Raw genomic sequence first — 27,871 nt, 5'->3', positions numbered from 1 at the left:
CATCAGTCCAATTGGCTAATAAGGGAAATGATCGAGGCTCCATTGTCGTCATGCAACCAACTCTATCCAAGTAGATAATTTGAAAAATAAGAATCAGTCCCTTAAAATAAGTGTTAGGGGATTTAACCACATCCTTCTTCCACGAAATGACGTTCGATATCATATGGGACCGTGAAAATTTGCACCAATTCATTTGAGGTACATCTAATAGGTTAGAACGGTAACTTAATATCTGAGGGCTGGGATGATCACCAACTACCCCCATCAAGAGAACATTAAGGATATAGATGAGGAACTTCCTTTTGAAATCGTTTCCACCATCCCGCTGCTCCTTCATCTTTTCTAATATAACCCTTTTGGTAATAGCTAAGGTCATAAATTGGTCCTTAAATCTCTTGACAGCCTTTGTGTACTTCTTTGCTTTAGAGTACATTCCAACTTAAAGAATGTCAATCGGTCCCATAGGAAGTCCAGTTGCAAAGTGGACATCTTCATCTGCGATAACCAAACTGATGTTCACCAATGAACAGTCGAATGGATTAAACGACTCCATTATGCATCTGGCCAAATGGCCATTGATTTCTTCTGACTGAAGGTACAACAAACCTCCAAACCCCATGTTTTGGATGGCTTTAATTTGCTTCTCGGATGGGTTCAACTTGATCAAACTAGTGATCAATGAACGACTCATCCGAGTTAGGAGGGGCTTGTACTTGTTAGTACGATTTTTTTTTTTTGTAGTTTGCCTTGACCCTTCACTTGTTTCAATAGCCTTCCTTTTGTTGTTGCTAGAAGGCAAATATGGTGGCACTTCCTCGTGAACCTTGGGTTGGAGGCGAGGACTCAATCGACGCGTAGGAATTTGTTCGGTTTCTGCTATAGTACTTTGATTGTGAGAATTATCTGTCAAAGTTATTGGCATCAGAAAGGCAGCTTATATCATGCATATACGGGGTTGTTTAATGCACATAGATAGTTTTTTTGATGCATCTACAAGGCTACTCCATGTATTCATAAGTCTATTGCACCCCAAACCCAACAGTAATTAGCATCAGAAAGACAGCTTATATCATGTATTTGCTTTTTGATGTATCTACAAGGCTACTCCATGCATTCCTAAGTCTATTGCACCCCAAACCCAAGAGTTATTAGCATCAGAAAGGCAGCTTATTTCATGCATATACAGACTTGGTTAATGCATATAGATTGCTTTTTGATGAATCTACAAGGCTACTTCATGCATTCATATGTTTATTGCACCCCAAACCCTCACCATTATTATTGGAACAAAAGACAAGGACCGGGTATCCTAAAATGGGACGGGAGAGGGTTTAGGGTTAGATTAGGCGGATCTGCTACCCCTACACCCTTTCCGCTAATATTGACATTCGAACGGGAGAAAAACCAAAAGGCACCCTGGAGGGGCAGAGTGAACCCTTTTTGGGAACGAGATTAAAACTAGGGGCCTGAGCATCCTAAAACAGGACTGTAAAGACTTTAGGGTTGGATTAGGCGGATCCGTCTAATCAAACCCTAACCCCTTTACCTTATTATTTCCATTCAAACGGAAGCAAAACCAAAAGACACCCTAGAGAGGCATAGTGAACCCTTTTTGGGAACGAGATTAAAACTAGGGGCCCGGGTATCCTAAAACGGGACGAGAAAGGGTTTAGGGTTGGATTAGGCGGACCGCTACCGTGGATCCGCCTAATCAAACCCTAAACTCTTTCCCTTACCGTTGTCATTCGACCGGGAGCAAAACCAAAGGACACCCTAGAGGGGAAGAGTGAACCCTTTTTGGGGACAAGATTAAAATTAGGGTCCCGGGTATCCTAAAACAGGACGGGAAAGGGTTTAGGGTTTGATTGTAGCAGTCCGCCAAATCCAACCCTAAACCCTTTCCTTACTATTGTCATTCGAATGGGAGTAAAAACAAAAGACACCCGAGAGGGACAGAGTGAACCCTTTTTGGGGACAAGATTAAAATTAGGGTCCCAGGTATCCTAAAACAGGACGGGAAAGGGTTTAGGGTTTGATTGTAGCAGTCCGCCAAATCCAACCCTAAACCCTTTCCTTATTATTGTCATTCGAACGGGAGCAAAAACAAAAGACACCCGAGAGGGACAGAGTGAACCCTTTTTGGGGACAGGATTATAACTAGGGGGCGGGTATCCTAAAACGGGATTGGAAAGGGTTTAGGCTTGCATTAGGGGGACCGTTACCGCGGGTCCGCCTAATCCAACCCTAACCACTTTCCCTTAATATTGTCATTCGAATGGGAACAAAACCTAAAGACACTCTAGAGGGGCAAAGTGAACCCTTTTTGGGGATGTGATTAAAATTAGGGGCCTGGGTATCCTAAAATGGGATAGGACGATAAAGGGTTAATGGTTGAATTAGGCGGACCGCTACCGCGGATCTGCCTAATCTAACCCTAAACCCTTTCCCTTGCTTGTCATTTGAAACGGGAGCAAAACCAAAAGACATCCTAGAGTGAAAAAGTGAACTCTTTTTTTAGGAGACGGGATTTAAACTGGGGTGCGGGTATCCTAAACGGGACAGAAAAAGGTTTAGGGTTGGATTAGGCGGTCTGCCTAGTCCAACTCTAAACCCTTTCCCTTATTATCGGTAAAGGGGTTAAATAGACAACCCTTAACCCTTAACCCTAATCCCTAATCCCTAATCTCTTAATTCCAAACATAAAACCCTAATTCGTAAACCCTAAACCCTAAATGGGGAGGGTTTATGGTTTAGGGTTTAGGGTTGTGTTAGGCTGGCAACATTACTGTTACTTAGCATATTTTGATATGGCAACAAGATTTTACATACTTCATGCATGTTTCAGATTGTTTAATGCACATATATCGGTTTTCAATGCGTCAACAAGGCGACTTCATGCACTGATAAGCCCATTGCAGCCTACCGTTATTTTTGGGTAAGGGATCAAAGTAAAAAAGAAAGATAAAACTATGCATATTTTCTTACTCGAATTAGTTTGCTTAATGTCATTCATGCTTGCAGTTATTGATTTTGGTGGGAAATAATCTTTGCCTAACCTACCTCCTTTCACTGGTGGTTTTTTCTTCTTGACTGCAATAAACTTCACCTCATATCTGCCAATGAATTAAGTGATATTTTAAGACAGTTAAAAGACAAAACGCGAATTATTCTACAAGTCACATGTTTATAATGACGACATGTTTCAACATTTTGCAGTCAATTCTGTTACATTTTGAGGCAATGAACTACTGCAAAGTAGAGGTAAGAACATAACACAAGTTGATGAATATAGAGTAAGAGGGATTAGGCATCCCGGCTACTATTTAAAAGAAGAATATTGGATCGAAACTAATTAAAACAAGAAAACAAAAGAACATTGGCAAAAAATGTAAAATCAAAATGTTATCCAAAATATTAAAACAACATTACATAGCTTCTTTTATCCAAATTGTCAATCAACATTACATAACAACTTATGTTATCCAAAATCTCAAACGCGAATCACATAGTTATTACTAAAGCTTGATCCCTTTCCCGTCCCTAAAGCCTGACAAAAGAAACGTTTAAACCTTAAAAGTTCAAAGCCCTAAGTACCGACACAATACATTGGCCAAAAAGTTGTACAAACTACCACTTGTGCTATACCTAGATCAAATCTACTACTTCAACATGATAGATAGTCCGACGAACTAGTAAGGGTGCTGCAATTTCTTTCGCTGCTTCGTGTGTTAGGGTTGGCATATCCCGCAACATCTTATTTACTTCTTTCTTTTGAATATCATTGAGTGGATTAAGACGGGCGCGCTGCAATACATTTTTTCGTTGATGAACATGCAGGATAAATTTGGCTACCTCATTATCTCTCATAAAGCACTTGCATCTTTGGGAAATTAGTCTACCATTCCTATAAATTATTCTAATGCCATTGACATAACTGACGCGTAAATTTTACAGGTACGCCAACAGAAAGCGAGGTGAATTCGGATAAAAAAGAAACAACTTATCCCAAAGTTTACAAACAGCGGCCATGTTTGCCTTATCCGAACTGCTATCAAGAAGGTGGAAGCTTTTTTAAATGAGATCTGGACCAGTTAAAACATCATATTGGGATGGGTTGCAACTGCCATTGAACTCGACTTCTTTATATTGACCAAACCAACCCATAACATTTATTTTTGCTTTAATGTAATCCTTAATGAAGAGTTTTCTATCTACATCCTCATTATTGACTACCCAAACTTTGTACCAATTTTCCATATTTTTATGTATATGCATAATGGTAAAGGGAATAATTTTTAAGTAATGGGAATCTGTAAGTATACTTGACTCGGTACAACATTTATTAACTTTAGTAGCTCAAAACTCAGAGCATATACAACTAGATGTGCATCGGTTAAACTCGAAATGTAAACAGTAAAGCAGTAAATAGACAAGGTCAAACTTAGTCAACGATGAAACATCGATTAGAACACACAAAATAAAATAAGCGACATTTGAATAAGCATCTTGCCAATCCTACCCTAAAACCCTCCCTAATTACCCGAACGGGTTTAAATTAAAATTACTGTCCTTAAGCAACAGTAATTAGTATCATAATAAAACCAACTGATGTAACTGAAGAACTTTTTAATGCACATATAACCTTATTTCATGCATTTAGTGATCTTTCTAGTATAATCAAAACAAAAATGTAGAACTCACCAAACTATAATCACACATATAAACTGAAAATTTCTATGCAAATGAGTTCAATACATAGTCTTGACTCTCTACACAATCTGATGCTGCAGCACAAAGACGAGAACTAAGGCAGGAGCGTTAGAGTAAAACAAAAATGAAGTCGAAATGTGTCCCAAATATTTTGAAGGATTCGAAATGTGCTCAATTCAAGTGGAAATGATAAATATTCAAGTGAATATGATAACTTGGAAAAACAATGGGAACAAGCTAGAGTTGGTTTATGTAACATCTCGTATTTTATAACATTTTTATGATAAATTTAATAATAAAGTATCTTGTGAGGGATTTAATAAGAAATTTAGTTGGAATTTATTTGAGACATTATTTCTGTTGTTTAGGTATTTGGTGAACTTCGGAACAAAATTCTTTTTAAGAAGGGAAGACTGTAATACTCCATATTTTAGACGGCAAAATTATATTAAAATATGTTTTAAATGATATTTAATAATTTAATCAATTAAATAATAAATTGTAAGACGGTAATAAAATAATTAATAATACTTGAAACGGAAATAATATGGGCCGCGTATATTAGGTATGTAGCCGGGTTTGTAATTGTTTTGATTACTAATACTAATATGGGAGTAATTAAAAAGAAAAGGGAAAATAAAGATAATTACTTTAAGGAAACTTCCTCCCTCTTTCCTTCTCACATCTATATAAATAAGATGTTATAACTACCCATAAGCATACAAAAACATACAAACACAATAATTGATCTAAGGCAAGGGAGAGAAACATCTAAGGGAGAAAAGTAAGAGAATTCATCCAATTATTATTACCTCAAGGTAAGACCGTCTTAATTTATATTTATATAGTCGTATTAAATTAAATTATCGTTTAAACTCCGTATGGACTACCGTGAACCGTATCGTTACCCTCATTAGTTGGCCTTGACCGTGGGGTTGTCAGTTGAACCTGTCGTAGCTATTGTCGACCACCGTGGGTGGTGAATTTGGCGTCTAAAGTAGCGGTTGTCGCGGATTTAAGACGGGTTTTGTGACTTATTGGTTGGATGAATAAACACGAGACTTGGATGGCTGGATAGCTCGGCTGTGGGCAGTCCTAATGGTGGTGTCGGGGTGGCTTGAGGTGGTGGTTTGTACGGTGGGTTGTCGGGTTGTGGTGGTTGTCACGGTTTATGCTGTTTATGTGGGTTGTAAGTCGTATGGTGGGTCGTGCGTGGTTGTAGCAAGTGGTGGAACCACCGTGGGGCAAGGGAGACCACGGTGGTGGCCTCGGGTGGTCACGGGGGTTGTAGGATGGTGTATATGTTTGAGTTGGGTTAATTTCGTGTTGGGTTTTCGGGGCTGTTTAGGGCGTTATTTCACGGCCTGTTTAGGACGGTTCAGGTGGTGGTTAATGGTTGTCGGGGTTGGGCTAGGTGCAGGCTAGGGCGAGGCAGGCTGGGTGGTTCTGACGGTGGCTGGGGGTGGCGTAATAGGTGGGTTAAAGGAGGGTGTTTGAGCGAGGGGTTTTATACGGGTTTTGCCATGTTGGTGGGTATTGTTGTGCTTGGTTGTTACGTTGTTCTCATGTGATAGTGTGGGTGTACATGGTTGTTTTAATTAATTTTGAGTCGGGTTTACGTAATCGTTTACACGGGAAAATAATTAATTAAATTAAATTGTAATTAATTAAATTAATATAATTAATTAAATAATTAATAATTAAATTATAATATTCGTTTAGCTGACGGTTTTGAAGTGGAGTATTTCTGATTATTTTATTGGACAGCTTTATTGGATTTGCCGCTGAGGTAGGTTATCTACTCAACTCGAATATGCATTGGTGTAATTTATTTAATAATTGTTAGTTGGAATTGGATGTTGTTTGTTTGTTGAATGTTGTGTTTGTTGATTTATCACTATCCATATTGTATATTTTATTGTTGTTTTGAAGGCCCGGTCCAAGGGTGGCGGGTAAAATGAAGAACTAGTCCACGGGTGGCGGTATATAAAAAGGTGCCTTGGAATTGATATTGTTTATAAGGATGTCTCGGGTTATAGAAAAAGGGTGTCTCGGGTTGTGCAAGGAGGATGTGTGGAGATTTGAGTTGTCATCGGGATTGATCATTTACATGTTTATTCTGTATTATTGTTGTATTATTCCTGTTGTTTAGATATTCCTAATCAACCGTTGGGTTGACCGTGTATTCGTTAAACACTTGTGATGAACCAATAATTGGGGAGCAGATTGATTTCAGGTAATTGAGCAGGCTTAGAAGGGGAGCTGAACGGCGAGAGGATATGGCATTTACTTAGCTGTCTAGATCACCTTAGAAGAACAATCAATTTTTATTATTTGTATTTATTAGTTTCCGCTGCAGTTGTATTTATTAAGTTAGTTATTTAATTTGGATTATGTAATAAGGCCATTTAAACATTATATTTATTTAAAGTACTGTGGTTTCGTTTACCTTTGTATTCACTACCTCAGGCGACTGAGAGGGTAACACGTTCATTTATCTAGGAATGTCTAGTAAACGCTCTTAAATAAATGGGGGTGTTACAGTTTAGCTTTCCAAAACTCTTCAAGTCGGCTGTTACCCGAGATCAAGAGCTGAAGTCGGTTGAGTCAGTTTTAGAGAAATTGCTCTATAATTCTTAGTTTCCTAAATTCAGCTTTCCTTATTCTAGCAAGTAAGCTTCACGGAGTTGTATTTTTTCCTAGTTGTTTATTTCCTAATGTTAGCAAGTTTGTAATAAGGCAAGTTTGCCATCATAGAGTCAGTTTCTATAAGTTGTCTTAGTCGAGTTTAGGAAAGGAAATGCAGTCAGTTTAAGGAGAGCTAGGTTGGTTTCCTTTAATGTAAATAAGGGTCATTGTATTGAGTTTTATGCATTCAAGTTTCAGAATTAATACAAGTTTTTCTTGTTGTTTACTTATTACTTGCGAGTTATAAGTTTCTTATTTCTTTCTTGCGAGGGAGAGATTTGAGTGTGGGTCAATCCTTACGAGGTGAGAGTCATACAACCCAGTCGTGTTCCAATCGCGTTCATTGCAAGGGAGGAGAGCGCGATCACGTCATATCCTTGTTTTAGTTGAGGGGTCTTGCGAGATTTTCACAACTAATTACAATTCCTTTATTTTCGGTTTTCTATATCACAAAAAAACATCAAAAAAATATAATATATTCCGGTGCGAAATTATTATCGAACAGTCCAACATTCTGTTCAATCTTAAATCGTACTTATTTTACATCAAAGAGGTTACCAGAGCAGGTTTTAGTTTTTTTTTTAACAATCTTGTCTTGGGAAGTTCATAGTCCTGTCTCGAAGGCAATTCAAACAATTTTTGAAGGAGTTCGAGGAAGTTGAGCAACGATTATTGTGGAAGGATTTAGAAAGAGGTCTTACCAAATTGTCGAACCAGATGGAGAAGTTTTAGCGTGACTTTCATCAATCTTGTGAAATAAAGAAACAAGCGACAAAGATCGAGTCTTTTGATATCACAAGGATCGAGAAATAAAGCATCTAGAAGACGTGGAGAAGATTGTGCCTGATCTTATTGAAACGGACGTCCAGAAGACTGTCAGATAGGTGACTATCAGTTTCAGGATGTTGAACCAAAACAAGAAGATGAGATTTTTAAAGTCAAGTCATTAGATGAAAGTGGTCACGAAGAAGATGTGATTAATGATGACTTATTTTCCTTTGAAGAGGAATCTCATATAGAAGATACATTGTTGTTTGATCCTAACTTACCAGCTATTTTTGACAAAGAATTTGAAGAAGTTTGTGACGAAGCTCACATGGAAGAAAGTGATCATACAAGTTATTACGATGGAAATCAAGATGATCTTAATCTTTTGTCAATCTTGGGCGAGGAATTTATATAGGATAAAGTTTGTTTGGATACTCATATTAAAGAATTTTATCAGTCGCCAATTGATAAATCCATAGATAAGAAACTATATGGTGGGAATTCTTATTTCTTGTTGGATTTAATTCTTATGGATACTCATGATGATCTTGTTGTTTCGAGCAACTATTATTTGGATTTTGTTATAATTGTGCATGGGGGGTAGTGGGATAGAAAGCACAAGAAATAAGGCATAAGAAAGGAAGGCACAAGAAAGGAAATAACAGGAGAGGAAGGTACAAGAGGAGGCTGAAATCGAGCAAGATACACGAGCGTATGGTTTGTATTGAAGGTGATGAGCAGAAAGATGATTCAAGTTCATTGCCAATGTTCATCACCAGTCTTGAAATCAGATTTGTGAGGTTCATATTTGATCCGGGGGGTCGTTGGTCAAGAATCGGGTCAATTATTTTTTTAAGAAGGGTAGAATGATACATGAGGGACATGGGTAAAAGTTCAAAACGCAAGTTCAAGTCACTCTTGTCTTTCAGATTCGTTCACTTGATTTTAAAGTTCAATATCTCCAAACATATGACTATTTTTGGTGTGATTTTTATTGGAGATTAAATTACATGATGTTAGCTTTCAACAAGTGGTCATACGCTTTTTCTGGCTAAGTAACGAAGGAGATATGATCGTTTTAAGTTGAGATGTCAAACTTCTACGCGAGTGACGAACTGGCTCGGGTTTACTTCTCTAAACCGAGTCTTATTATTAGTTTCCTTATTTTATTTTGCCTAATAAGTTGAAGGTAGTGTTGTTTATTTCCTTGTTATTTCTTTCTTAATAATTTTAACGAGTTGTAATAAGGCAATTTTGCCAATTCTCTAAGGGTCGAGTCTACGAAAGTTATTTTTAGGCAGTTTTAGGAGTCCTCTTAGTCGGCCTTCTCTACTATAAATAGAGGGCTTTGCATTCAGTTTTATTGAATTGGAGTTTGAGAATCAATACAAGATTTTCTTGTTATGTGCTTATTACTTGCGAGTTTTAAGTTCTATATTTCTTCCTTGAGAGGTTGAGATTTCAGTGTGATTCGATCCTTTCGAGGTGAGATCTACCATTCGTGTTCAGTTTTGAATTTCTTGCAAGAAAGGAGAGTTTATTTACGTCATATATCCTAATTTTAGTTGTTAGTCTTGCGAGATTTTCACAACTAATTCATATTCTTTTATATATTGTTTTTACTTCCGCTGCAAAATTATCTCCAAAAAGTAAAACTCAGGGATATTTTACATCACGGACAATGTACAAATTTTATACAAAATGAATTCAATGGGAATTGGTGACACAATCTGATTATGATGCTACACTAATACTCTAAAAATATAATCCGCATAACCTAAACCTATAACTAACATCCGAAATCATTACGCAACTACATCTGAAATCATTAATCATATCTTATCAAACTAGATAATTTACAATCCATAGATCATCTAAATTCCGCAATTTCAAAACCTAGAATAAAAATGCGAACATGCAATCGAAAATAAGACTAGAAATCTAAGAATTCGTCATTGAAGAACAATGAATGACCTTAGTTAGGGAAATTACTAGAAATTAAGGTTAATAGATGGACAGAAATTGAGGAATCTCAAGAAAAAATGCATGTATGAACAAATTAGAGTGGAATCGCCATTAATTTGAGAAGCATGTTACATTAATTTGAAGGAATGAAATTGATGAATCTCGCGAAAATGCTGGTGATGAATGACTTGAACCCAAATTTGAGAAGCAAGTTTGAGAAGTGTTGGTAAACATGATAAGGTAAAATAATGAACGGAGGAGATGATCGGAGAAGATGATCGGAGAAGATAATCGGAGAAGATGATTGTCGAAGAGAGAGAGAGAGATAGATAGAGAAAGAGAGGTGAGTGAGAAAGGGAATTTGGAAGACTGAATGAGATTAGAGGGTTTGGGGGTTGGGGGTGCGACGGTTTAGAAAATTTCCCAAATTGACACTATTCATCTCACCATCAATTATAAATTTGATCCAATGGTTATTAAGCGATTCTCATGATTCTCATTATCGTCATGGTTCTCATAGGTTCCCAAATATATATATATATATATATATATATATATATATATATATATATATAAGGGTTCTCATAAGGCCCTTACATCTTATGAGTCCCTAAGTCCTTATAAGGACCTTAGGATGGAAGGGATGGAGGGATGAGATTACATCTCATTCAAGGGTCACAAATGAACCTCCCTAATCTCCCTCCCTAATTCTGTACAACTCCACCTAATTTTGTACAACTCTTCCACCATTCTAATCTCCCAACTCACTTCCTCATTCACTCATACTCTCTCATTTCTCACATTCACTCTTTCTCTCTCATTTTCTCCCACCCTCTCTAAACAAAAAAAAAAACCAAGTCACCTCCACCTCCATCAACCTCACCAGCCGTCCCCGACACCACCACCCGACCTCCCTTCTTCCCGGCCCACCACCACCCGACCTCCCTCCCTTCTTCCCAGCCCACCATCCGACCTCCCTTCTTCCCAGCCCACCACCCGACCTCCCTCCTCCCAGCCCACATCCCTCCACCACGACCCTCCCTCAACCACCCCGCATACACGCCGCCACCTCCTCCCTCCTTCACAGATCCGCCGCCACCTCCTCCCTCCTTCATGCCTCACTGCCGCCGCCGTCTTCTTCTCCTCCATTCAATTTTTTTTCTTTTTTCTTCACAGATCCGCCGCGGGCCATGCGTTTTTCTGGTTTTTTTTCTTCAAATAGTACGGTTGTGTACAAAGTGGGTGCTTGTTAATTTTTGTAGTAGATGAAGCTTTTTTGTTAATTTCCATTACTGAGTGCATGCTTTTTTGTTAAGTTTGATTTTTTTTTTTTGGATTTTTTTTTCCAGATCTACTTTTTTCAATATTGTTGGTTTTGTTTTTGTTAGATTTCGAAAAGTTTGATTTTTCTTTATTAATTTTTTTTTTGTTATTTGGTTGTTATTGTTATTTGTTTTAATTTAATACTCCCTTCCATTTTTTTCTTATTTCAAAAATGGTCTTGTGTGTCTTCGGATTTAATTTAATCGTCTCACATGTAGTATTGTTTAATTATTAATTGTTGGTTTTACGGTTTTTGTTAGATTTACGGGTTTTTTCTTAGATTTTCGGGTTTTTTTGTTAGATTTACGGGTTTTTTCTTAGATTTATGCATATAATTTGTTATTCTCATGAGTCATTCACCAACATTTTATTTTTGTATATAATTTGTTAATTTAATTGGGTTATACGACTAAAGTTATACAATTTACGACTAAAGTTATACAATTTATGACTAAAGTTTCACCCTTGAAATATTATTTTAGATTTCGGCTCTTTTTTTGTTATTTCAGATTTTGTACAACTTCACTGGTCATTGTGTACAACTTCAATGCCCTTATGTGCAACTTCAGTGATCATTGTTATTTGGTTTTAAATATTTAAATGTTTAGATCTGACATTTTTTATTTCAAAAATGTGGACTAAAGTTATAAAAAAAAATGGACTAAAGTTATACAAATATGGACTAAAGTTATACAAATATGGACTAAAGTCATACAAAAAGAACTTATATAAATTCCAATTAATTCATCGAAAATGGACTAAAGTTATACAAAAATGGACTAAAATATACAAAAATGGGCTAAAGTTATTTAAATAAGGAGTAAAGTTAAACAAAAATGGGCTAAGGTTATACAAAAATTGACTAAAGATATACAAAAATTGACTAAAGTCATTGAAATTATACACACTTCTACTGGAGTTATACATTCGTTGAGTAGAAGTTATTCATATCGTTACTAGAGTTATACATTCATTTGGACTAAAGTTATACAAAATATGACTGAAGTTACACAATTTTGGATTAAAGTTATACAAATATGGACTAAAGTTATACATATGAAGGACTAAAGTTATACAAAAATGGACTAAATTTATACAAATATGGACTAAAGTTATACAAATAAGGACTAGAGTTATACAAAAATTGACTAAAGTTGTACAAAAATGGACTAAAGTTGTACAAAAACGGACTAAAGTTATACAAAAACTGACCAAAGTTATACGAATATGGACTAAAGTTATACAAAAATGGACTAAAGTTATACAAAAATGGACTAAAGTTATACAAGTATGGACTAAAGTTATACAAAAATGGACTAAGGGGTCGTTTGGTTGCATGTAGGAAGTTGCATTGCCTAGGAAGTGATAAATCACATGATTTTAGAATTCATGTGAATTAGGAAAAGTTGTTTGGTTGCATAAAGGAAATGCAATTCATGTAGGCATTCCCACTTACCTAGGGGGACCTAGGTAAGCAACTTCCTCCATTATGGATGAGTTAGAGTTCCAAGGTAATTCTATTTCATGTGAATTGGGGTAACCAAACAAGTTACCCATTTTGCAATTCACATGAATTGGAATTCCTGTGTTATTTAATGGGGTAACCAAACAACCCCTAAAGTTATACAAATATGGACTGAATTCATACAAAAGTTATACAAATATAGTCAGTTTTTGTATAACTTCAGTTCATATTTGTATAACTTTAGTCTTATTTGTATAACTTTAGTCCATATTTGTATAACTTTAGTCAGTTTTTGTATTACTTTAGTCCTTATTTGTATAACTTCAGTCCATATTTGTATAACTTTAGGCAATTTTTGTATAACTTTTGTCCATTTTTTGTATAACTTTAGTCCATATTCGTATAACTTTAGTCAGTTTTTGTATAACTTAATTCCTTATTTGTATAACTTTAATCCATATTTGTATAACTTTAGTCAGTTTTTGTATAACTTTAGTCCTTATTTGTATAACTTCAGTCCATATTTGTATAACTTTAGGCAATTTTTGTATAACTTTTGTCCATTTTTGTATAACTTTAGTCCATAACAGTATAACTTTAGACAATTTTTGTATAACTTTAGTCCATTTTTGTATAACTTTAGTCCATTTTTGTATAACTTTAGTCCATTTTTTGTATAACTTTAGTCCACCAAACTACCACCATAAAACGAGATAATAAAGTTATTTTTTCAAAATATTAAAATTAACTTATTATATGAGATTTATTTTACCCAAAATCTTAAGAAAAAAATGTAAAAAAAGCGAGAATTGAGAAAATAGATAAAAAGACAAGAATAAACAAAATAAAAGACAACAAAAATAACGAATGAAAAAAACACAACAAAAATAACGAATGAAAAAAACAACTCAAAACATAAAAAATAACACCAAAACGAAAAAAAAAAAAAAAAAAAAAAAAAAAAAAAAAAAAAAAAAGTAAGTTCCGGCGGCGGTGGGGTTGGCGGCGGCGGTGGTTGTGAGACGGTGGGTGGTGTCGGGTGGGGTGGTGGTGTAGAGTAAGAGAAATTTTTTATTTATTTGGATTTTTGATTTTTTGGGTTTTTGATTTTTTTGGGTATTTTGGGTTTTTTTTATTTATTTGGATTTTTGGGTTTTTTATTTATTTGGATTTTTTGGGTTTTTTTTGAGAGTTTGAGAGAAGAGAGAAGTGAAATGTGTAAGATGAAGGAGAAATGGATGAGTGGAAAACAAATATATAGTAAATTAGTGATTAATTAGAGTGGATTAGTAAAGGAGGAGAGAGATGGTGAGATTAGCTAATAAACACACTTTTTTGGGGCTGATCTTGGCCATCCATTTTCACCATCCAATGGCCCTTAATAGAACTTATGGACTCAATACATATACTTGGCCTTAGTTGATCTCTTCTATATATATATATATATATATATATATATATATATATATATATATATATATATATATATATATATATATATATATATATATATATATATATATATATATATATATAGAGAGAGAGAGAGAGAGAGAGAGGGGTTCAAATGAGTCCACCTAAAATGGTGAGTCCACTAAGTCCTCATCTTAGCCATTGATCTTTTAAGATTGATGGTTGAGATTTTAAAATTTTAAGATGGAAACTTTAATGTTTTAGAAATGAAACTTTAATTTATGATTGTAACTTTAATTCTTTATAATTATAACTTTAATATTTAAAATAATTTTATAAATAAAAATTTAGATTTATGTTATAAAATTTGATTTTAAATATATAAAATCAATTTTTGAGTATAACTTTAATATTTTAAGGTGAAACTTTAATGCTAAAAATTGAAACTTTAATTTTTTAGACAATTTTTAATATAAAAATTTGAATTTATTTAATTTTACTGATTTATAAATGAAACTTTAATATTTTACGAATGAAACTTTAATACTAAAAATTAAAACTTTAATATTTTTAACCAATTTTTAGTAAAAAAAAAATTTGAATTTATTTAATTTATAAATGTAACTTTAATGTTTTACGAGTGAAACTTTGATGTTAAAATATAAAACTTTAATTTTTTTAGACATTTTCTAACATAAAATTTTGATTTTAATTAATTTTGCTAATTTATAAATTTTACATAAATATTGAAATTTTATGAATGTAACTTTCATGTTTTACAATAAAAACTTTAGTCATAATTTTTGAAACTTTATTTTTTTAGGTTTGTAACTTTAAGTCCTTGGCGAGTATTATTAGTCCATCGTAACTTTAGTCCATATAACTGTAACTTTAATGCTTGTGAGGCGAAACTTTAATGCTTGTGAGTCGAAACTTTAATGCTAGTGAGTAATTTTAACAACCCACCACCAACGGCCAATACAACCACCACCTGACCCACCACCAACGTCCACCCCGACCACCAACGTCAACCCCTGACCCACCACCAACGTCCACCCCTGACCCACCACTAACTTCACCACCATGCCAGCCCCACAAACCCCCCTGCAACCACCACCACCAACCACGACACCCTGCAGCAAAAAAAAAAAAAAAAAAAAAACGAAAGCAGAAGCGGCAGGAACACGGCTTCACCACCACCATCGCCACAAATGACCCACCACAAACAACAACAAACACTCCTTACTCACATCTGAAAAAAACAAAAAAAAAAAAGAAAGAAGAAGGGAAAGAGGCGGCAAGGCTGAAAAAAAATAAAAAAAAAAAGAGAAAGAAGAAGGGAAAGAGGCGGCAAGGGCAAAGAGGGGTGCAAGGGCAGAGAGGGAGGTGCGTGGTGGAGGCCGAGAGGAGAAGGGAGAAGAAAAAAGGCAGAGGCGGTTTAAAAAAAAAAAAAAGGGAGGGCGTGGTGGCTGCGGCCGAGAGGAGAAGGGAGAGCCGGCAAAGGAATGGCGTGGTGGTTGAGGTTGGGGCGAGGGCGGCAGAAGGAGACGAGGAGGAGCAGAGGGCGGCGGCGGCAGGAGGAGCAGAGGGCGGCGTTGGTTTGGGAGGCAGGACGGAGAGAGAAATGGAGGAAGAGAGGGAAAGGGAGGAAGAGAGAGAAGCAGTAGGAAGGGAAATGAAGGGAATTAGGGTTTGGTTGTTTTATATAGGGCTTTTATTTTCAGATTCAATCTCAGCCCTTAATTTTGTTCTAATCTAATGGTTTAGATTAGGACTCATGGGACTCACCTATACTAAGGGACTCACTTGATCCCATTTCTATATATATATATATATATATATATATATATATATATATATATATATATATATATATATATATGTATGTATATATATATGAAAAAACATATATATTTCATATATACGGAAAACTATATCGGATACAAATATTATAAAGGAAAATTTAAAAACCTGATATCTTACACATTTTTGGAAACCATATCCGATATACGATTTTCTCACCTTACGTACAACTTTTACTATTCGACCTTTTTAATTTTTTTTATCAATGCTAACTCATTAAATAATTTATTAAAAGCATCTCCCTAAATTGATCTTTTTTGCATATACATTCTGTTACCTAACCAAACTCATAGAAATGATTCGACTAACAAAGAGAAATAAGGTGTTAATATTTAATGTTTTTTATGTTATTAAATTAAAGTTACGCAATAATAAAATTCTTATACGTACAAATGTATATTTTGAGAATCCAGGTCTTTTGCAGCTTTTAAATATAATAAAAGATACGATAGTACATTTTATTTTTATTAGTTAGCCTTGATGATCGAAAAGATAATAAACATTCATTTGATTTATATTATGAAAAACACTGAAAATATTATGAAAAAATTTTTAATTACATGCTAAAATACAAACCATTTACTTTATAAATAAATTCCAAATATTATGAAATTATTTGTTATCATTCAGTTATTTATTCTTGAAAATTATGTAATCTTACATTATATTCTTTTGCCAGATTAACGTATCACATTTAAATCTTGCATGAATTAGTTTTTATCTTTAATTATGTTGCTTCATTAACATGCAAAAACTTCCCAAATTAATGAAGCCATAATTACAATTTATTGATAATGTAAGTTATTTCTTAAAAGTATAAAACGTTATGTGACTACTACATATTTATAGTAAGTCTTTCATTTTAAAACATATTTTCATTCGATAACTTTGTATTTTTATTCTGTGTGACAACTTGAAAATATTCAAAAACAAAAAATATCACAATATTATGGAGTTCAAGAAAACATTACCCATGAGTTTATCATTCATGATTGTTTTGTTCCTATTTACCTCATTTGTCATGGTAAGGGAGAGTTTTGCTGTTGAATTCGTTGGAGCAGAAGCACCAATTCCCGCACATCAGGACGAGTTACAACAATGTGCAGACATGTTTGACAACCCTTGTGGTACATCAATATTCCAATATATACTTGGAAAAACATCGAACATGAAAGAACTATGTTGTAGCCTTTTGTTAACCGTTGGAGAAAATTGTCATGATCTTCTAACTGAAGCGGCAATAAAGTATAAGCGTCTTCCTAAGAAACAAGCAAAAGAAGCTAGACATAAACATGAACAAGTATGGGAGTTTTGCAAGATACACTGTGGACTTTTCTGTGGGAATATTGCAAGATAAATTATGATAATTGTTTTTTTTTTTTTTTTTGCAAGACAGCTACATAAGTATAATATCACTTATGTTATATTATTCTAGAAGCCATAAGTAACAATTATATTTATCATTTAAAAATGATTGCATGTTCAAAATATTTTATTTGTTAAAATCGTTATGTTAATCTAATATAACGCGTAAGAAAATATATTAGAGGCACCCTTTGTTTATGAAACATCATATATTTTTACACAAACCTAAAAGGATTTAGTGATGATGATGCTATAGTCATACGTGTACGTTATCGAATAAATTGGTTTTCAAACATACAACTACATATCCACACAACCAACGCCAAACATATATTTTTGATGAACACTTTAAGTATATTTAGATTGATAGATTGACAAATTGGACATAATTGCTTTGATTACTAATGCAGATTCTTCATTGTAGATTTGTGGATGATCTTACATATTTTACCAGCAATATCAAATTGTGAGTGACTATTAATCTCTAATTATATCACTAGTTAAAAAAATGATTAACTAAAAATGTAGTTAATGAGGAAAAATAGAAGTGTTACTTCTGAAATTATCACAGATACGAAATTACCTCCCACCAAATTGAACTACAAGAGTTTCATTATATACTGAGCATTCAAGCAAAATAATTATTTTATATACAATCAAATTTTTTTCTAAAATTGATAGATGAAAGTGTTTATAATATTAAGAAACACGTATTAGTGAGAAAAATTATATGATACCACTACTAACAATATCAATTAGTTAAAAGTGTTAATAAGAATTAAGAGAAATAATGTAATGAAAAATCGTAAAAATCTATGTGAGACAATGCACTTTGTTTTTCTACATCATTTTATCAAAATATCAAAGTTTTATGTTTGGTAAGGTAACAAAATAACATTAAAATGACAATAACTTAATATATTTATTATATGGGATTTTCTTTAGTGTATGTAATACTCCGTATTTATAAGTCTTGGGGTACTCTATTGAGTAGGCCTTACTCTGTCGAGTAAGGGTAAGTTGCGTTTTAGAAAAGTTTCTGACCTGTTGGGTACTCGATCGAGTAGCTGGGACACTCGATCGAGTAAGGGGGTACTCGATCGAGTACCTTGGGTACTCGATCGAGTAGCCGGTTTTACGGGGAGTTATCTCGGGTTTTGTTAATTATGCGATTAAGGTATTTAAGCTTCGTCGTCATTATTCTAAATCACTTTTACAAAACCTAAATTACTGTTTAAGAGAGAAAGCAAACAAGTTCATCTTCTTAATCGCATTCTTAGCAATTCCCGGAGTTCAGACGGTCAGTTCTTGTCGTTGTTCATACCGTTGAGTTCCTTGCGTCGAGGGTAAGATCTATGTACCCTTTTTATTGTATTTCCTTTGATTTGGTTAAACCCTAATTTAGAGATTGGGGGTTTTATGTGTAGTATGTGATTCGGTAGCCTCTATGTGTTGTATGATAGGAGGAGGGTTCATAGAAGAGGCTTTTTGACTCAGCTGTTGAGACCGTCTGATTGTGTTGCTGTTCCAGGTAGGATTTCCTACTCAGTATTAGTCCCATAATGGGATATTGGTTGATGTGTTGAGATTGATTGTTGATATAGTAATTGTATTGTGACGGTTGTGATTGCGATTGTGTTTGTGATTGTTGTCTGTGGTTCTCGAGGCGTGTCCTCGGCTGAGTGGGGTCACTTGCGGGAGTGGCTTCACGCCCTAGTTTCGCCTTCTGTGGAACCCGCCACAGAAGGGATGTGCACATTAATGGACAGGGTTATCGCTCACTATGTGGAGCGGGGATTTGGTGGGTACGGCTGCGGTCCCCCATCGGCGGGTGGTCCAGTGGACGGTCGGTGATTGAGATTGTTGGGATTGGTGTGATTGTGTGTGTGTGTGACGTTAAGTCATGCTCTGTTTATCTTATTGTTGATATATTGAGTTGTGTGATTAGTACTCGACCCGTTTAAATGTTTTAAAAACTCGTGGTGATCCATTCGGGGTGGTGAGCGATTATTGAGCGGTATGGTATGACGCGTATGGGATAGCCGGGATGAGTCGTCACGTGGCGCTTAGAAGTCTTCCGCCGTGTCGTCGAGACGATGTTTTATAGCTTTGATAGTTTTAGCAGTAGACCGTCTGAGGATCTTGTATTTATTTTTATCAGTTTGGTATTGCTATGTAATCACTTTAAACTTTATTTACTTTTAAAGTTGTTTCGTTATTGTCTTATGAATATCATGCCTCGGGTAACCGAGATGGTAATGTCTTCATACCTGAGTGGTCCTGGTAAGGCACTTGGAGTATGGGGGTGTTACAAATGGTATCAGAGAGACGATCCTGAAACCTGTAACCAATGAACCTAATGAACATAGGGAGTCAATTAAAATGAACCTGAGGTAAAAGTTGTAGGAGCTAGTGCAAAGGCTTGGGAGACGTACTAAAGTCGCGGGGGTCGCCCTACAACTTTGAACCGGTCACATGGGGGAAATGTTTGTCGAGTCGTATGTGTGTTTGGTTAACTTGTGCAAGAATGTGATGAAATGTGTTAATTGTTGGATGTTCGAAGTTGAAGGTTGAGAATGTTAAAGGTTAATGAAATATGTGGAAACTGTTGATGGAATGATAGCATGTTGAATGTTTTACAACGTGACATTCTGTTGATGGGACACAGTTGTGAGAAATTGTTACAGTAATTTTGATCTTGTTGTAAGATGAGGCATCAGTAGTCATAGTCATGGCAAGTGATTCGTAGAACATGTGTGGTAATGATCTGATATATGCAGGTAGTTCATAATCCTTTGTTGAGACAGTGAGTGTAGGGTGTTGAATAATAAGTGTCGTGTTAAGTTATGTATAAGTCTTGCAGTAATGAAAGAAAGGAACTTGAGGATCTAGTGTGAGTGTACGTAACAAGTGTAGATCGTGAGTTATGCTTTTGCCGATAAGCGTTTTAGGTAGTTTATATAGAGAGGTGTGTCATGTTGCGGTAATAGGGAACAAGTGAAGTTTTGGATTAGGTTAAGGATTTTGTGGTATAGGTTAGGTGTGGTGTGACGAGTGAAGTGAAGTATGAGAGTTGTTTAAGTAAGAGAGCCTTGGATATGTGCATGGCGAGTGTTTAGGTGCTAGGTGGTTATCTTTGACATGCGGTGGTGATGAGGATAATGAAAAGATATATCTAGGATTTAGTATTAGTGAGTTACGAGGACGTAACATTTATCTTAAGAGGAGTAGGATGCGATAAAAGAGATTTTGATGGTTGTACATATGGTAGTATTTTTGGAAGTAGAGTGTTGGTGTAGCATAAGGTATGGATTTGTATATGTTGTGGTTGATAGTGTTAAAAGGTCATGGACGTGCTTATAGTAGTTCGATGTTAGGAATGCGAGAATACTTCGATAGTGTTGTGATTGGATGATGAGGTTATGAGTGTGAGTAAACTTCGAGGACGAAGTTCCTTTTAAGGGTGGTAGAATGTAACATTCCGTTTGATGCTTATGTAGTTGGTTATGTATGGAGTTAGTGTCGGGAGATTTTATGATGTAGTTGATACGACATCATGAGCGAGGTGTGGAGGTAGGAATAGTTGGTAGAGTTGGTGTTAAGAGTTCATGGTTTCATGTTCTGTAAGTTGGGGTTTTGTTTTGAGTTCTTAGTAGCTTTGTTGCGTCTTGACCGAGTTAGTATGTTTGTTTTTATGTATGGGTTGAACTTCGGGGACGAAGTTCTTTTTAAGGAGGGAAGACTGTAATACTCCGTATTTATAAGTCTTGGGGTACTCTATCGAGTAGGCCTTACTCTGTCGAGTAAGGGTAAGTTGCGTTTTAGAAAAGTTTCTGACCTGTTGGGTACTCGATCGAGTAGCTGGGACACTCGATCGAGTAAGGGGGTACTCGATCGAGTACCTTGGGTACTCGATCGAATAGCCGGTTTTACGGGGAGTTTTCTCGGGTTTTGTTAATTATGCGATTAAGGTATTTAATCTTCGTCGTCATTATTCTAAATCACTTTTACAAAACCTAAATTACTGTTTAAGAGAGAAAGCAAACAAGTTCATCTTCTTAATCGCATTCTTAGCAATTCCCGGAGTTCAGACGGCCAGTTCTTGTCGTTGTTCATACCGTTGAGTTCCTTGCGTCGAGGGTAAGATCTATGTACCCTTTTTATTGTATTTCCTTTGATTTGGTTAAACCCTAATTTAGAGATTGGGGGTTTTATGTGTAGTATGTGATTCGGTAGCCTCTATGTGTTGTATGATAGGAGGAGGGTTCATAGAAGAGGCTTTTTGACTCAGCTGTTGAGACCGTCTGATTGTGTTGCTGTTCCAGGTAGGATTTCCTACTCAGTATTAGTCCCATAATGGGATATTGGTTGATGTGTTGAGATTGATTGTTGATATAGTAATTGTATTGTGACGGTTGTGATTGCGATTGTGTTTGTGATTGTTGTCCTGTGGTTCTCGAGGCGTGTCCTCGGCGGAGTGGGGTCACTTGCGGGAGTGGCTTCACGCCCTAGTTTCGCTTTCTACAGTGGAACCCGCCACAGAAGGGATGTGCACATTAATGGACAAGGTTATCGTTCACTATGTGGAGCGGGGATTTGGTGGGTGCACGGCTGCGGTCCCCCATCGGGGCGTAGTCCAAAGGGGACGGTCGGTGATTGAGATTGTTGGGATTAGTGTGATTGTGTGTGTGTGTGACGGTTAAGTCATCTGTTTATCTTATTGTTGATATATATAAGTTGTGTGATTAGTACTGACCCGTTTAAATGTTTTAAAAACTGTGGTGATCCATTCGGGGGTGGTGAGCAGTTATTGAGCAGGTATGGTATGACGCGTATGGGATAGCTGGGATGAGTCGTCACGTGGCAGTTAGAAGTCTTCCGCTGTGTCAGACGATGTTTTATAGCTTTGATAGTTTTAGCAGTAGACTGTCTGAGGATCTTGTATTTATTTTTATCAGTTTGGTATTGCTATGTAATCACTTTAAACTTTATTTACTTTTAAAGTTGTTTCGTTATTGTCGTATGAATATCATGCCTTGGGTAACCGAGATGGTGGCATCCTTATACCTGAGTGGTCCTGGTAAGGCGCTTGGAGTATGGGGGTGTTACAGTGTACCCCTGAACTTTTTGGTTTTCTAATGTGTACTCCTCGTTTTTTACAAAAAAAATTTTGACCGGCAATAATTCTATGTTACGAGTTCAGAAAATGGTAATTTTTTTTTCAAACCAATTATCTTATCAAGGCCTAAAATTTGAAAAAAAAATCATCGTTTTTGAACTTGTAGCATGTAGTAATGGTTGGTCAAAACTTTTTTTACGAATTAAATTTGACCGACTATAATTCCCGACTACAAGTTGAGACTGTTAGGTTTATAAACCTTCTTATTAGACTCATTTAATATAGATCTAAGTTACTAATTAATTTAGATGTTTTAGACCTAGTTACATGCAAACAAATATAAAGAAAGAGTAAAAGGAGAAAACGATTTTTCCTTACATTAGAATGAAACGGAAATGGGCATAAGGTTGAACTCCTTCCAACCTTGTTCTTGAGCTATGAATAAAAGCATCCTCCAAAGTTTCAAAGTAGAAACTCTCCTATCAATTTCACCCAAGATTTTACCCAAATGATTCTTAATAATATTAACTGGGGAACCAGGAATGGATGGATTTGTATGGGGACTATGTGGCTCATTTCCACCCTGAGGGTATGTTTGATCACTATCCATGTACTGTAGTGGATAGGAAAATAGTGATGGGTGGGAGGAGAAGCTTTAAGTATTTTAATATGTGGGGTAAAGCTGACTCTTTTTTTAGGCATGTTGCATCTGTTTGGGGTAGGTCTTACAGTGGGACTAAGATGTTTATCCTCATTAAAAATTTGAAAGCTTTAAAACCTATGCTCAAGGGTTTGAACAGGTCCTATTTTTCTGATATAGAAAATAGTACTAGTATTGCCAGTGCTTTGTTGGAAAGCATTCAGAAATAAATTGTGGATGAGCCAGGGAATATTGATCTTATTCAGCAGGAAATGGAGTTGTCTGCTGAGTTAAAGGAGCTCATCTTTGCTAGGGATAGTTTCTTGAACTCAGAAAGCTAAAATTCAGTGGTCCATTGAAGGTGACCTGAGTACTTATTATTTCCATCATGCTATAAAAAAAGAGGATTATGATGAACAAGGTTTTGCAAATTGAGGATATGCATGGCAAGCAATGTATTTTGGGTGATGATATCCAAAGTGCTTTCTTATATTATTATCAGGACCTGTTGGGGACTACTACTGTCACTGATTATGTCAACCTATCCGTGGTTAGAAGGGGCTCATGTTGTACAGCTGATCATTGGGATATTTTGAACAGACCAGTTACAGTTGAGGAAATTAAGCATAGCATTTTCTGTATTCCTAAAAGCAAATTCCCTGGACCTGATGGCTTTAATAACCAATTTTATAGGGATGCTTGGGAAATTGTGGGAGAGGAGGTTTGTGCAGCTATTGCAAACGTTTTTGATACTGGAAAGCTTCTGACTCAGATTAATTCTACAGTGATCACACTGATCCCAAAAGTGGATAGACCAAAAAGTGTAAAGCATTTCAGACATATCTCTTGCTGTAATGTGATTTATAAATCAATTTCAAAGATCCTTTGCTCTAAATTAGCCTTAGTTCTGCTTGACATCATCAGTAGAAACCAGGGTGCATTTGTTAAGGGTATGAGTATTCTTGAAAAGATTCTCATTTGTCAGGACCTAGCGAGACTTTATTCTAGAGGAATGGCTTCTCCTAGATGTATGTTCAAGCTGGACTTACAAAAAGCCTATGATTCTATTGAATGGTCTTTTGTGGAGCAGATGTTAGAGGCTTTGAATTTCCCTGTTAAGTTTAGGCAAATGGTGATGACTTGCATCTCTACTACCTCTTATTCCCTTAATCTTAATGGGGGCACAGTTTGGGTATTTTAAAGGAAGAAGAGGGTTGAGGCAAGGGGACCCTATTTCTCCTCTTCTTTTTTGTATATGCATGGAATATCTTTCTAGGGTGTTGGAGTTTTCAACTGACAAGTGGTTCTTTAGATATCATTCACTTTGCAAAAGCCTTAAACTGACTCACTTGTTATTTGATGATGATCTGTTGATGTTTTGCAAAGGAGATGTCCAATCAATTATGCTTATGCTAAGGGCTCTGGCTACTTTTTCTGCTACCTCTGGACTTAGAGTCAATTCAGCTAAGTCTGAGGTTGTGTTTAATGGTGTGGCACCTGGTCTGAAACATGATATTACTGAGATTTCTGGCTTTACTGAAGGTGTGCTCCCTTTCAAATACTTGGGTATCCCTATCTAAACTGGGAGATTAACTAAGACTGATTGCAATGTGTTGATTTAAAAGATTGTTTTAAGAGTTAGGAGTATTGGTGCTAGGAAATTGAGTTATGCAGGGAGACTCGTATTGATTAACTCTGTATTCAATACATTACATAACTACTGGGCTTCCATCTTCTTGATCCCCAAAGGAGTGATTAAGAGAATTGAGGCAATCTGGAGAAATTACTTGTGGAGTGGGGACACTAAGTACCACAGAACTCCCCTTGTGGCCTGGCATGATGTTTGTAGCGGCAAAAAGGAGGGGGTCTGGGTATCAAAGATGCTGGGGTGTGGAATATGGCCAATGTTGGCAAGTTAGTAAATTGTATTTACACTAAAGATGATAAACTCTGGGTCTTATGGATAGGACCATGTTCATATGAAAGGAGTTGATTGGGATAGTTATCAACCTCCTCAAGATTCCAATTGGAATTGGAGGAATATTTGTAAAGTTCGTGGGATTCTTTCAGGTGGCTTTCAAGGTAATCAATGGGTAGCTGACCCTAAAGGCTACTCAATTGGAGCTGGTTACCAATGGTTGCAGGGTCCACACCCTCCTGTCGATTGGTATAAGGATGTATGGAAAGGTTGGAATGTGCCCAAACAGGCGTTCATTGCTTGGCTGGTTTGCAGGAAAGCTTTGAATACAAGAGTGAACTTACTTCAGATGGGGGTTACTGTTAATGATAATTGTGTCCTGTGTGAAGGGGGACCTGAAAATCATTGCCATTTGTATATAGATTGCATCTATAGTCAACAAGTTCTTGCAGGCCTAGAAAATTGGCTACAGAGGAAGTTGACAGTCAATCCAGGAGATTGCTCCAAGTTGCAGTATCAAGTAATGAGGCTAACCAGAATTATGTACTGGTATACCATTTGGATATAAAGGAATGATTGCAGGCTGGAGCTTAAACTCAGATGCCCTTCTCAGGTGATCAAATCAATTCAAAAGCAGGTCCAGGGAAGAGTTAAGCAGAAGTCAAAGGAGATTGTGCAAGCACGATACAGACAGTGGCTAGTTAGCATAGGCATTCATGTTATGTAGTGCAGATGCTATGTATTGGTATTAGTTTCCAAAAACTTGGAACTGTTTGTAATGTTTTATGATATGATTAATATAAAAGCTCACATTTTACCAAAAAAAAAATATTAACTAGATATTGTTAAGAATTTAATCCCTTAATATTATCTTTATTACTACTCTAGTAACGTAATAATAATTATATGGTTGTGTGAGAATTTAGAGAGAAGCATGCAAAAATTGGTACTAGAAAAATGAGCAACATATTGCTCTTTTTTTAGAGCATAAAACCGGCACCCCCATGGCGTTAGTGGGCAATTTCTTTTTCCTATTGGGATATTCTACATGGTACCCCTCAATTTTTCGACTTTCTACATGGTACCCCTACATTTTTTAAAACATACATGGTACCCCTCATTGTTGTCATTATCACTAAGTGTACCCCTAAACTTTATTTTCCATCAATTAGACTCGATTTTAGGCGTTATGTAATGACTTGGACGCATAACCAAACTTGTCATTTATTATCCCATGACATAAGGACTCTAATATGCTCAATATCCATCTCGATCCTAATATTTATTGATATATATATATAAGCTAAAAAAATTTTGACGGAAAATTTATTGATTCCTTGCCAAATTATGACGTACAAAGATGGATAGTGAGCCTAATGAGTCCTTATGTCATGGGATGATAAATGACAAGTTTTGTTACGCGTCCAAGTCATTACATAACGCGTCCAAGTCATTAAAATTTTGACGGAAAATTTATTGATTCCTTTTCTATTTTAATGCATGCTTTTGTAGGTAATGAGTATACTAGGGTACCCTTTGTCATAAGCATGCATGCAGGTGAAATCATTACATGCAACTAGTTCATTAAATAAAAGACAAAAGTAAAATGTTGTCCCACGACATTGTATTTTTGGCCAACACTAGATAAAATGGACCATTTTAATTTTGTAATATTTGTCACGCAATTACAAGAATCATATAATTATTTATCTTACATAAATAAGCATTAGTTTGATCATATAACAATTATATAATATAAACCAATAATTAATATACACTTAACTCTTAAGTGATAATTATGTCATTATATGAAAATATAATGAGTCCTATAATGTCAAATTTATTTAATTTACAACCCTTTGTAAAATATAATCAACAAATAACCTCTACCTTTAAAAATACAATACCTCGATTAATTTAATGAATTAACGCTTAATTATTAAATCAAATCTTATTTAATCACATTCAAATAAGATATAAAATTTCATTAGTCAATCATCGCATAATTGAATAATAAACCTGCTTTGACTCGAGATCTAAACTCGACCTCAACCTACTCTCCCAACTAAATATACATATATATTAAATATACATATATAAATATAAGGGACTAATCAACCTGTATCAAATACATTTGATTAGTTAATTATTTGGGTTCCATCCTATAGGTGTGACATCAAGGGATCAACTGATCACCACCGTCAAACGCCAGTAATGTCAAACTCTAGTCAGCCAATCATTATCGATAAATGTTGACCAGTTGACTATAAAATGTATCATCCCTTATGTATTCTTATCATGAGATTTAAATATGTGATCACACTATTGTTGAGGACACATACTCTAACAATCTCCCACTTGTACGAGACAAGTGTACGTCACCAATTCTCTTGTCCTATTAGTATCTCCCACTAAATGCAAGGTGTCTTGCAGGTTGTACTTACATGTGATCATATCTAGAGTGGTTTCCTCGATCTGGAGAGTAACTGTTTAACCGGATTTATCTGCCGTAGATACCTTCCGAGTGTGGTCACGCATTTCCAGTTCACTAGTCCTCGAGTGGCCCTGAGATTTAGATAACCCTGACAAGGGGGTGGACAATTCCTATCGCACTATTCCCTTCGAATAGCCACA

General features: G+C 35.7%; 1 protein-coding gene across 1 annotated transcript; it reads left to right on the top strand.

The window, feature by feature from the left end:
* Positions 1-24,578: 24,578 nt before the first annotated feature.
* LOC141649525 (uncharacterized) lies at positions 24,579-25,964 on the top strand. Its single transcript, XM_074458213.1, has 4 exons — positions 24,579-24,861; positions 24,994-25,190; positions 25,287-25,757; positions 25,851-25,964. The coding sequence occupies exons 1-4, from the start codon at positions 24,579-24,581 to the stop codon at positions 25,962-25,964; spliced, it is 1,065 nt and encodes a 354-aa protein (XP_074314314.1).
* The last annotated feature ends 1,907 nt before the right edge of the window (positions 25,965-27,871 follow it).

The sequence above is a fragment of the Silene latifolia genome, chromosome 3, assembly GCF_048544455.1.
Source record: "Silene latifolia isolate original U9 population chromosome 3, ASM4854445v1, whole genome shotgun sequence".
Lineage (NCBI taxonomy): Eukaryota > Viridiplantae > Streptophyta > Magnoliopsida > Caryophyllales > Caryophyllaceae > Silene > Silene latifolia.
The sequence above is the reverse complement of the archived record's forward strand: the minus strand, read 5'-3'. Positions and strand labels throughout refer to the sequence as shown.

Excerpts from the sequence above, each read along its gene's own strand:
- LOC141649525 (XM_074458213.1), top strand. The coding sequence starts at position 24,579 with ATGGAATATCTTTCTAGGGTGTTGGAGTTTTCAACTGACAAGTGGTTC. Across the intron at positions 24,862-24,993 it reads GATTTCTGGCTTTACTGAAG|GGAGACTCGTATTGATTAAC; the intron begins GTGTGCTCCCTT and ends TGAGTTATGCAG. Across the intron at positions 25,758-25,850 it reads GCTCCAAGTTGCAGTATCAA|GTGATCAAATCAATTCAAAA; the intron begins GTAATGAGGCTA and ends TGCCCTTCTCAG.